Source organism: Centropristis striata, chromosome 8, assembly GCF_030273125.1.
Source record: "Centropristis striata isolate RG_2023a ecotype Rhode Island chromosome 8, C.striata_1.0, whole genome shotgun sequence".
In the NCBI taxonomy this organism is placed as follows: Eukaryota; Metazoa; Chordata; class Actinopteri; order Perciformes; family Serranidae; genus Centropristis; species Centropristis striata.
Genome location: NC_081524.1, coordinates 1,290,553 through 1,303,429, shown reverse-complemented (window position 1 = coordinate 1,303,429; position 12,877 = coordinate 1,290,553). Strand labels below are relative to the sequence as shown.

At 38.6% G+C, this 12,877-nt stretch overlaps 1 protein-coding gene across 1 annotated transcript in view; it reads left to right on the top strand.

Annotated features, from left to right (window-relative positions):
* The window catches only part of pik3r4 (phosphoinositide-3-kinase, regulatory subunit 4), a 39,992-nt gene that overhangs the window by 12,512 nt on the left and 14,603 nt on the right, over positions 1-12,877 (top strand). The window contains exons 12-13 of the mRNA XM_059338909.1: positions 7,610-7,811; positions 11,818-11,909. Of these exons, the coding sequence (XP_059194892.1) occupies positions 7,610-7,811; positions 11,818-11,909 (294 nt within the window). The remainder of the gene's footprint in view (positions 1-7,609; positions 7,812-11,817; positions 11,910-12,877) is intronic.

The following is a 12,877-nucleotide window of genomic DNA, read 5'->3' as shown; positions in this document are numbered from 1 at the left end:
GGCTCAGAAGTGATTTTTAAACAGCAGAATGTGTTTCTCACATTCCATTCGATGGTTTTGTGTAATTTTGAGGTCACAGAAGTCGTGGAAACGTCGTCTAAACTGGCTGGATTTAACCGTGTTTGTCTTAATGTTCCTGTAATCAGTGAAGAGAACAACTATTATTATTACTATTATTATTATTATTTGGGGTTTCTAATGGCATAAAAATCTAAATTCTCACAGCAGTTTGTTTTCATTTCAAAGAGCTGAACTCCACTGATGATGGATCTCTTCAACCTTTAACAAAAACAACCAGAATGACACGTTTCCTGTTTGACTAACTCTCAGATTCAGTTTGAGTTGGACAAAAGCCAAGTTAAATATCTGACAGTACCACATTATATAACCCGTACACTTATACTATGATTTAAAGAACTTCACTTCACCCAGATGATTCTCTCAAACCTTCATTCACAGCTTTTTTCTGTGGAAATATATTAATAAATATGAACATGAACCATTACAACGCAGACAAGTTGCTGAAATGTTAAGTTAAAGCTTGTTATTTCTCAGTGAAAACGGCATTACATCATCCAGCAAAGTGTATTTATCTCAGTTACAGAGAACAAAATCAGATACAATCAAATTAAAAAAAAGATTAATTGCAAATACACAAGGAGAACAAAAGCACATTTAAATATATTGTTTTGCACATTTTAAATGTATTTGTTTGCATGTTTTAAATACATTGTTTTGCATACTTTAAATACATTGTTGTGCCAGTTGAAATATATTGTTTTGCACATTTAAAAGATATTTTTTGCACATTTTAAATGTATAATTTTTCACATTTCAAATATTTTGTTTTTCACATTTTAAATAAATTTGTTTGCACGTTTTAAATACATTGTTGTGCACATTTTAAATACATTGTGTTGTATATATATATATATATATATATATATATATATATATATATAATTACATTTTTTTGCACGTTTTAAATATTTTGTTTTTCACATTTTAAATAAATTTCTTTGCACGTTTTAAATACATTGTTGTGCACATTTTAAATACATTGTGTTGTATATATATATATAATTACATTTTTTTGCACATTTTAAATATATTGTTTTGTACTTTTTATTTATATATATTTAGATATATATAATTTTATTTTTTTGCACATTCTAAACATGTTGCTGTGCACTATGTTAGATATTTAGTTTTGCAGCACCTTTCCATCCTTTGAACCAGAGGGGGCAGCAAAACACTGTTTTAGTTACCAGACATATGCTGGTAACTAAATCTCTAATGCTGCCTACAGAGTTGTCTCCGGTACTGCTCCTAGCTACCTGAACCTGATTCAGACATATGCTACCTCACCACCGCTGAGCTCTTCCAATGAACGGCGCCTGGCTCTGCCCCCCGTTGGTCCAAGGCAATCCAGACTCTTTGCACTTCTTGTTCCCCGCTGGTGGAACCACTACCAGTTCCTACCAGAGCAGGGGCGTCCCTCTCTACCTTTAAAAACCTCCTGAAGACCTTCAGAGAGCATCTTCTCTCCTAGACCACATGATAAGTCTACTCCTCAAAGAATTGTCACTAGCACTAATAGCTCTTATTGCACTATACCTTGGTTGTTTGCTTTTTACTCTTCCTGTAAGTCGCTTTGGATAAAAGCGTCTGCTAAATGACTAAATGTAAATGTAAATGCAGACATCTACTTCTACATCTCTCTCACACACACACAGACACACACAAACACACACACACACAGACACACACACACACACACACACACACAGACACACACACACACACACACACACACACACACAGACACACACACACACACACGCACACAGACACACACACAGACACACACACACACACACAGACACACACACACACACACACACACACACACACACAGACACAGACACACACACACACACACACAGACACACACACACACACACACAGACACACACACACACACACACACACACAGACACACACAGACACAGACACAGACACACACACACACAGACACACACACACACACACACACACAGACACACACACACACACACACACACACACACACACAGACACACACACACACACACACACACAGACACAGACACACACACACACACAGACACACACACAGACACACACACACACACACAGACACACACACACACACACACACACACACACAGACACACACACACACACAGACATACACACACACACACACACAAAACATGGTGGCAGCCTGCAGACACACACACACACACACACACACACACACACACATTTCCAGTGAACTTGTGCCACATATTTCCCACGCTGCTCGAAACTTTGATGTTTTGGTCGTGAGTCACCTGAAATGACTCCATAAGGTCTGATGAAAGGCTGTGTGTGTGTGTGTGTGTGTGTGTGTGTGTGTGTGTGTGTGTGTGTGTGTGTGTCTGCAGGGTGTTGTTGTGGTGATTAATCCTGTTTGCCATCAGGTTTTTTTAAAGAGCAGACAGCAGAACAGTGAAGAGCATCTGTGGTTAATTATTGAATCCACTTTATTAGGTACAGTCACATTTCCAACTAATATGTGGAATACGTGTTGGAATATGTGGGTTTTTGTGGCTGTTTTTTTTTTTGCTGATAAATCCTCATGTGGCAGCTGATATTGTGAGTTTTTCAGCTGGAATATAAAACACCTTTTCATGGTTATTGTGCTCTCTGATTTATGAAATTTACAATTATTCACGTGGTATCCTTAAATTTCCCTCAGGATCAAACATCTTGATAATTTCTGGTGATAATATTTGGCTTCCTGAGAAGGTTTTTTTTTCTCGTCTGTTGTTACTTTGATGATTTAAAAATCTACATTTTCTCTGTTTTATCTTGTTGTCTTCCTGTCGGTGGGAGTTCTGGTTCTGCTCGCCACATTTCACTCTGTCCTGCTTCACATTAACTTCTCTCACGCTGAATATGAGAAACCAAATAAGTCAATGGCACGAGAAAAAAACAGTCCATCCTGCAGGCAGAAATAGCTGACAGACACAAACATCCTGATGGTTTATTTAACCGTCTGGGCCACTAGGGACATTGTTCACTTTTCTTTTGGCAATAATTTTGGCTGTGATACTGCAAATAACATGATTCCTGGAAGAAGGATTTCTGTCTTGATATATTTTGAAATTCAAATTTAATTTTCTATAATACACTTACACAAACTTACTACCCTTTTGAGCCATTCGGGATGAAAATGTCCACCTCCAAAAAATATGTGATGGCACCAATGCCCCAGCCAAAAAATATTTATTTTGTGCAAAATAACTACAATTTTGTGTTTTTTTTTTTCATATAAAACATCAGTGACATCGTGCAATCAAACTGGCATTTAAAGGGTTAAAATCCTAAAATTTTTTGAACGTTTTATAGTTTTGAGCAGAGCAGAAGTTGTTTAACCCATAAGAACCCAGACCCAGTTATCCTTAAAGGAAAGTTATGGGGGATATAGCACCATTTCTGATGTTTTTTCAAAAACACTATCCCTAAATGTCAAAGATTTGTGATGTGACATAAACGTTACATTGGGCGCTTATAGTATTTATGTTTATAATATTTTGTATTTTAAAATAAAAAAAAACTAGACACAAATTTGCCCTTTTCTCTGCATCTCCACAACATATATCAAAATTGTGACATTATTAGTTCTGTTTAACAACAAATTATTTTTTTAGATTTGTTTTTAAGTAGCATAATAATAATAATAAATCGATAATAAGATAGATAGATAGATAGATAGATAGATAGATTACTTTATTCATCCCCGAAGGGAAATTCGGTTGTCATAATAAATAAATAAATACAAATAACCATGTGTCTTTTTGTTTGCATCTCCATAACATATATCAAGATTGTGACTTTAATTTGTTCAGGAATTATGGTCAGAGCAAGTTAAATGAAATACAGGACAAACTATTAACGGATTAGAATTGTTAAATGGGTTTAAACTTAGCTTAGTAACCAAAAATAGAAGATTTAACGTGTTTGTTACACGGGTGTCACCATGGGTTCTTATGGGTTAAGAGGTTTATGCAGAAAAAAGTAGAAAAAAATATTAATCTGTAAAGTTTTTATAGCATTTTTTTGGAAGTGGTAGTAAGTTAAAGTGGGCCCTCTGAGAGCTGCTTTCCCCAACATAAAACTTGATGAAACAATATATAACACTGTTAGACATTATTATACAAAGTACATTACATTGTCAGTAGGGATGAGCATTTAAGGCAAAAGTACTACTCCATAATCGTGGGGTACTAATCGATTAATATTTGAGCAGTGTTCCCAACTTCCCAACTTTGTTGCTAAATTTATCAACTTTTCAGACCCTTAGCAACTATTTTTCAAGAAATCGTCTGGAGACAAATGCTGCGTTCGATTGCACTCGGAACTCGGAAAGATCCGAGTTGGAAATTCCAACTCCCGTTTGCTTGGATGTCTTTGGAGCATTTAAAAATGATTCTGGGGAAGTAAATCAGCTGCCTGGTTCAACAGACAGTTAGATGGTTGAGTCCTCTCTGGGTGGAATTATGGTCTGCAAATACTTAGACAAAAATATAATTAAATCTTATCAATATCCTGGATTTATTAAATCCAGGAAGAAGTGCAGTATTACACCTTATAGACTATTGTAGTTTAAATATGGGAAAAACTATCATATTTTTGACCCTTTTACTGTTTTTTCGTCCCTACTCCGCTCACACAAACTCTTTAATTAACAGAGTGGGAGTGCAAATACCACTACAAAGTAATCCTACACTTTTAGTAACACAAATGTTAAATTAAACGACACATAACAGACTAAATGTTGGAGATAAAGTGACGTTTTCCACGTATTTCCGACCTACTCGGGCTGCTTGGATCCTACCCCGATTCCCGAGTCGGAATCCCGAGTTCAAGGGCCGTTCTGTTGCCGTTAGCAGCAGTTAGCAGCAGTTAGCTACAGTTAGCAGCAGTTAGCAGCAGTTAGCTACAGTTAGCAGCAGTTAGCAGCAGTTAGCTGCAGTTAGCTACAGTTAGCGGCAGTTAGCTACAGTTAGCAGCAGTTAGCTACAGTAAGCTACAGTTAGGGGCAGTTAGCTACAGTTAGCGGCAGTTAGCTACAGTTAGCAGCAGTTAGCTACAGTAAGCTACAGTTAGCGGCAGTTAGCTACAGTTAGCTACAGTTAGCAGCAGTAAGCAGCAGTTAGCTCCAGTTAGCTCTGTAGCAGTACAGTGTGTATGTGCTGCCCACCTGATCAATAATCCTGCTGTCCAATCAGCATCTTGTTGTCTCACCTGAGAGGTTTGATGGATTATCTCCACTTTGTGAACAATATCTGAGAGAAATGGCTTTATTATGATTATATAGAAGAAGTTTTAGATCTTTGAGTTCAGCTCATGAAAAAACAAATGCATTTATATTTTTCTTTCAGTGTATAAATAATAACTGAGAAGATAAAGAATAAATAGGAATAAAATAAATAAACATCAATACTGTTCAGTCAGTTAACCCTCTGGGGTCCATGGAAGCCTAGCCACATGATTTTACCTTTTTCTGCAGATATTTTTCTGCAAAGAGATTTTGCAGTGTGCATTCAGCATTTTTAATGTATTCCTTGTGTTTACTGTTTTTTCGTGTGTTTTTTGTGTGTGTGTTTGTAATTTTTTCTGTTTTTATTGTGTTTATGTGTGTTTTTTGTAATTTTGTGGGTTTTTGTGGTGTTTTTTGTCTGTGATTTTTTAATTTTTTGTGTGGTTTATGAGTGTTTTTTGTCATTTTCTAGTGTTTTTTTTTGTGTTCAAAATGTTGATCCAGTAATTGAAAATGAAAAAAATAATAATCAGGTCATATAGGTGAGGTTGTGCTGAAAACAATGATACCAACACGTCATGGTAAAGATTTTTGAAGTTGCAGAATGAAAAGGAGCCCAAAACCGACAAAATATCCCCAAACTTTGGGGGTTAAAGACGAGCTAAAGTAGTTTGTGCATTAAATCTGAAACCATAAAAGTTGTTTCCAGCAGCTGAGAAAGAGAAACTCTGGAGGTTTTTCCTCAGAAGCAGATGAAACCGTCCACAGGCACGTCTCTGTTTTCATGTTCAGATTCTGGTGAAACCATGCAGACTCAGACGCCCACGTGCATTCTTCCTCCTCGGCATCACTTTGATCGATGACGGTTCTGCTGTTTCTGCAGAACCTCCAAGGATTTCCTCAGAATTAAACCTCAACGTTCCTGTAGAACATCTGTAACAAGCTCCATAACCCCCCGAGGCGCTTCCACCACACTCTGAATCATAAAAAAAGCTCCTTTCTGCATCCTGCAGGGCTTTTATCTGCAGGATATGATGACGGTAGTTTGTAGAGAGGGACATGTCTGCTTCAACCGGCTCCAAATACAACAGGGAGAGACGTTTCTAAAGAACCGTGTTGTTGGTAAAAGCTCCATGTGGACAGCAGACAGACAGGTTCAGTGTGGGGTTTGTTTTTTTAATGTTCTGAGGAAAATAAAACCTTTTCTGTGGAATATTATGCAACAACTCAATGAAGAGAGCAGGAGCTCGTCTCCAGGACGGTTCACTAACAAATCCCAATTGTGGCCCTCGTGATGATATTTTGTGGCCCCCACCTTGATATGAAAGTTTAATGTGAGTTTTATATGAATGGCACTTTACTGTGTTGTGTGTGGAAGGTCCCTTTAATTACTTTTATTGGTCATTTTGTGTCTTTTTTTGTAATTTTGTGTCTTTTTAAAAATAATTTTGTGTCTTCTTTAGTAATTTTGTGTCTTTTTTTTAATAATTGTGTGTCTTTTTTAAGTAATTTAGTGTTTTTTTCAGTCATTTAGTGTCTTTTTTTGGTCATTTTGTTTTTAGCAAAAAGTAATTTAGTGTTTTTTCTGTCATTTTGTGTCATTTGATAATTGTGTGTCTTTTTTGGTAAATTTATCTTTTTTTAATAATTGTGTGTCTTTTAAATAATTGTGTGTCTTTTTTTGGCAATTTTGTCTTTTTAATAATTATGTTTCTTTTTTAATAATTTTGTGTCTTTTTTGGTAATTTTGTGTCTTTTTAATAATTGTGTGTCCTTTTTTAGTAATTTAGTGTTTTTTCTGTCATTTTGTGTCTTTTTAAAATAATTTTGTGTCTTTTTTTGGTCATATTGTTTTTTTTTAATAATTTTGTGTCTTTGTTGACGATTGTGTCTTTTTTAATAATTGTGTATCTTTTTTAACAATTGTGTCTTTTTTTGGTAATTTTGTGTCTTTTTAATAATTGTGTGTCCTTTTTTTTAGTAATTTAGTGTTTTTTCTGTCATTTTGTGTCTTTTTAAAATAAGTTTGTGTCTTTTTTTGGTAATTTTGTGTCTTTTTTAAATAATTTTGTGTCTTTTTTGGTACTTCTTTTGGTCATTTAGGCTTTAATGATTGTGTATGAGTTGAGTGAGATGAAAAGGCAGGTTGTTCCATGTGGTTGTGGTAGATCAGAACCTCACACAGAGACTCTCCTCAGTCCGTTATCTCTGAGAGAAAGCTGGGCGTGTCTTCACTGTGTCCTGTTTCCTGTCTTGCAGGGGATGACGGAGGCGGAGGAGGACAAGCTGCTGGCGCTCAAAGACTTCATGCTGAAGTCCAACAAGGCCAAAGCCAACATGGGGGAGCAGAGCCACCTGGGGGAGGGGGGCCACACCGGGGTCATCGACCTCGCCACGCTGGGCATCACCGGCCGCCAGGTCGACCTGGTCAAACCCAAAGCTGAGCCCGAGGACAAGAGAGGTAATACACATCCAGACAATGTTTACACACTCATAAAACCACCGCTGCTCAACTCAATGAGCAAAATAGACACTAAATGACCCAAAAAAGACACAAAATGACTAAAAAAAGATACAAAATGACAAAAAAGACACAAAAAGACTAAAAAAGACACAAAATGACAAAAAAAAGACACAAAATGACTATAAAATACACAAAGTGACCAAAAAAGACACAAAATGACCAAAAAAAGACACAAAATGACCAAAAAAAGACACACAATGACCAAACAAAGCCACAAAATGGCCAAACAAAGATACAAAATGACTAAAAAAGGACACAAAATGACTAAAAAAGACACAAAATTACTAAAAAAGACGCAAAATGACAAAAAAAGACACAAAATGACCAAAAAAAGACACAAAATGACTAAAAAAGACACAAAATGACCAAAAAAGACACAAAATGACACAAAAAAGACACAAAATTACCAAAAAAAGACACTAAATTTCACAAAATGACACAAAATGACAAAAAAGACACAAAATGACCAAAAAAGACACTAAATGACCAAAAAAAGACACTAAATGACCAAAAAAAGACACTAAATGACACTAAATGACACAAAAAAGACACAAAATGACAAAAAAAAGACACAAAATGACCAAAAAAGACACAAAATGACTAAAAAAGACACAAAATGACACAAAAAAACACTAAATTACTTAAAAAAGACACTGATTGTGCTGATTCCATAGAGCTGCAGGACTTATAGATTTATAGAGATTATATACCGCAGTGAAACAGCTGAACTACAAACAGTCGAGCTTCTTCTTCTTCTTCTTCTTCTTCTTCTTCTTCTTCTTCTTCTTCTTCTTCTTCTTCTGTGTTTCATGTTAAATCTTGTTTTTCTGTATTTCAGAGTGCGTCGCTGCAGCCTCTGGTTTGTTGTTTCATGTGATTTTAGTCTGAACTGAACGCATGTTTGCTGTGAAAGTAACTAGCTGGTCAAGGTCCCATGAAATGAGAAATAGTTCTCCTTCATGTTTCTGCTTCCTGACCTTTCGCTCTCATCGTTCGCCAGAATCCTGTCGACATAAAAAAACACTTCTCATCATTTTCAGACCATATTTTGGCTCTGAGTCTTGAATAATGGCGTGCTCTGGGTCAGATGTGACAGATGTTTGTGTCGGCCTCGTCTCAAAGTTTTTATTCATACTCAGGTTTCTAGAAGTCTGACCTGAGATCTGTTTCCTGGGACCTTTAAACTCTAACATGTCCCCTGACTTTAAACTCTTTAAACTTCAAACTGTTTGACTGATGGATCCCAGAGTCCGCTTCACTAAAGTGTTTAACTTGTGTCTGTTTGTACGTGCTGACAGTCACATCCTGGTGGTTTGGGTTGATTAACTGTTAGACTTTGAGATATTCAAGAGAGAAATCCCACATTTAACTAACCTCAGATGTCTCTTGGTCGGCCACATGGAGCCCAATAACTAGAAACAAAGAACAAAACAAATTATGACAAAGAATATTTTGCAATTTTCATTTTGCAGATAACATGCCCACGTTATGCTGATAACATTCCCACTTCATGTTGATAACATGCCCACTTAATGCAGATAACATTCCCACTTCATGTTGATAACATGCCCACTTCATGTTGATAACATGCCCACTTCATGTTGATAACATGCCCACTTAATGCAGATAACATTCCCACTTCATGTTGATAACATGCCCACTTCATGTTGATAACATGCCCACTTAATGCAGATAACATTCCCACTTCATGTTGATAACATGCCCACTTCATGTTGATAACATGCCCACTTCATGTTGATAACATGCCCACTTAATGCAGATAACATTCCCACTTCATGTTGATAACATGCCCACTTCATGTTGATAACATGCCCACTTCATGTTGATAACATGCCCACTTAATGCAGATAACATTCCCACTTCATGTTGATAACATGCCCACTTCATGTTGATAACATGCCCACTTCATGTTGATAACATGCCCACTTAATGCAGATAACATGCTCACTTTATGCAAATAACAAGCCCACTTTATGCTGATAACATGCCCACTTTATGCTGATAACATGCTCACTTTATGCTGATAACATGCCCACTTTATGCTGATAACATGCTCACTTTATGCTGATAACATTCCCACTTTATGCTGATAACATGCCCACTTTATGCTGATAACATGCCCACTTAATGCAGATAACATGCCCGCTTTATGCAAATAACAAGCCCACTTTATGCTGATAACATGCCCACTTTATGCAGATAACATGCCCACTTTATGCTGAAACATGCTCACTTTATGCAAATAACAAGCCCACTTTATACAGATAACATGCCCACTTAATGCAAATAACATGCACACTTAATGCAGATAACATGCCCGCTTTATGCAAATAACAAGCCCACTTTATACAGATAACAGGCCCACTTAATGCAAATAACAAGCCCACTTTATACAGATAACAGGCCCACTTAATGCAAATAACAAGCCCACTTTATACAGATAACAGGCCCACTTAATGCAAATAACAAGCCCACTTTATGCTGATAACATGTCCATTTTATGCTTATGCTTTTATGCTGATAACATGCCCAAACATGCTGTTTGTTTTCAACGTGGTATACAAAGACAACGACAACATTAATGCACAAAATAACAGTGCCTGAAAGAATAGAGTTCACAGTGTGAAAAAACATGATTTTGGATTAAAACATTTGGAATAAAGTGGAGAATCTTTCTTAAAGAAGATTCTTGTTGCTCCACCCTGTATCTCCCTACTGAAGGGAGTTTTTCTAAGTCATAGTTGATGTGAGGGGTCCTGAATTATTTGTGGGGCTTTCCTCCCAGTTTGCTCCGAGCCCCTAGATTCTCAAACCACTACACGATGTTTTATGAGACTAGCAAACTGTACTTTTGGCTGTTAAAAGTGTAAAACCATCGCTGTTCCTACGGTTAACTAAAACATGTCATTTAAAACCGTTGAAAGGTCCTGAAAAAGTGTAGGAACCCTGCAAACTTTTAATCTTTGCATCTTTTATCTGCACTGTTGCTGTTTTAACAATTATAAGTACGTTTTTATTTGAAGAGAGAAGTGAGAGAAACGTTTGATTACAAATGTCCATCCTCTTATGTCTCTCTTATTAATTTTTAACTTATTTTCTTTAACTTTCTCTGTGAGGATACATCACTAGTTCACAGCTCCTCCACACAGAAACACAATGAACAGGGAAATACAGTAATGGAGTAACAGATTACTGATTTAAAACAGAACTAGATCACTGATCTCTAACTGGTTCCTCTGTCAGGTGATCTCTTCATCCTGTTGTTCTCCAACAACACTTTATCCTGCAGAGAACAAACGTTTTATTCATGTCATTAAAGCTGAGAGGATCCCAGCCAGCAGGAGAGAAGTTACCCTTACTGTCTGCTGCCTGTCGGCTGTAAAGAGGCTGACGGAGCAGCTCTGTGTTCCAGATGTTTCTGCACTGTAAATTACCAGCCAAACACATGAACCAAGCAGAGCCGGAGGAAACTCCTCTCTCTCTCTAATCTCCCACATGAATCACTTTCTCTCCTGACAGTCACTCTGCACTGCAAGAAAAAACCTCCTCACATGTGAGCCCTGGCTCAGATTAATGTTAGTGGTAAAACATCATATAACAGTAGTTGTCGTCCTTGTTTCTAACATCTGCACAGATGTTTGTGATGTCCCTTTGTTCCTAAATAAAGACATTCTGACTCTTAAGTGGGATTTAATTAGACCCGAGTGGCTTCATCTCATCAACATGATTATTTTTCTGTCATGCCCAGTCCAGATAAACTTCTTTTACAGTGTAATCAGATCCAGTTGTGTAACATCTGTCCAGCACGTGGTGGATGTTTTTTACCTTTTACCAAACATTTATAGACTTGTTGGTTAATTGTGGCGGAGAAACGTCTTAACATCCTGTTTTTATGAACCTGTTGTGTGTTTGTTTCCCACAGCGAGGAAACACACGAAGCAGGACTCGACCATGAACGAGGAGTGGAAGAGCATGTTTGGATCCCAGGAGCCGGCCTCCGCCCAGCCCCCCACGGTAACCCCCCCCCACGGTAACCCCAGCCCCCCACGGTAACCTCAGCCCCCCACGGTAACCCCAGCCCCCCGCCATGGTAACCCCAGCCCCCCACGGTAACCCCAGCCCCCCACGGTAACCTCGGCCCCCCACGGTAACCCCGGCCCCCCACGGTAACCCCGGCCCCCCACGGTAACCCCGGCCCCCCACGGTAACCTCAGCCCCCCACGGTAACCTTCAGCCCCCCACGGTAACCTCAGCCCCCCACGGTAACCTCAGCCCCCCACGGTAACCTCGGCCCCCCACGGTAACCCCGGCCCCCCACGGTAACCTCAGCCCCCCACGGTAACCTCAGCCCCCCACGGTAACCTTCAGCCCCCCACGGTAACCTCAGCCCCCCACGGTAACCTCAGCCCCCCACGGTAACCTTCAGCCCCCCACGGTAACCTCAGCCCCCCACGGTAATCCCAGCCCCCCGCCATGGTAACCCCAGCCCCCCACGGTAATCCCAGCCCCCCCCCACGGTAACCCCAGCCCCCCACGGTAACCCCAGCCCCCCACGGTAACCTCGGCCCCCCATGGTAACCTCTGTCCCCCACGGTAACCCCAGCCCCCCACGGTAACCCCACCCCCCCATGGTAACCCCAGGCCCATGGGCCTCACATTTATGGATGTTTACAGTCATCTGCTCAGCCTCAGGCACATTCACACTTTATTAATTCTTAACACACGCCCAAAGCCATGTTGGTCAGGAGGCAGATTCTGCTTCCAAAGACAATAAAAACCGTGTAAAAGACATAAAGAGACTGCAAACAATCATTTAATATCGTTCTGTATTAAAAAAAACACACAAAAAACACACAAAGAAATGACAAAGAACACACAAAAAAACAGTAAACACAAAAGATTGCATTAAAAATGCTGAATGCACACTGCAAAATTTGAAAAATCTCTGCAAAAAAAAAGTAAAATCATGTTACTACACTTGG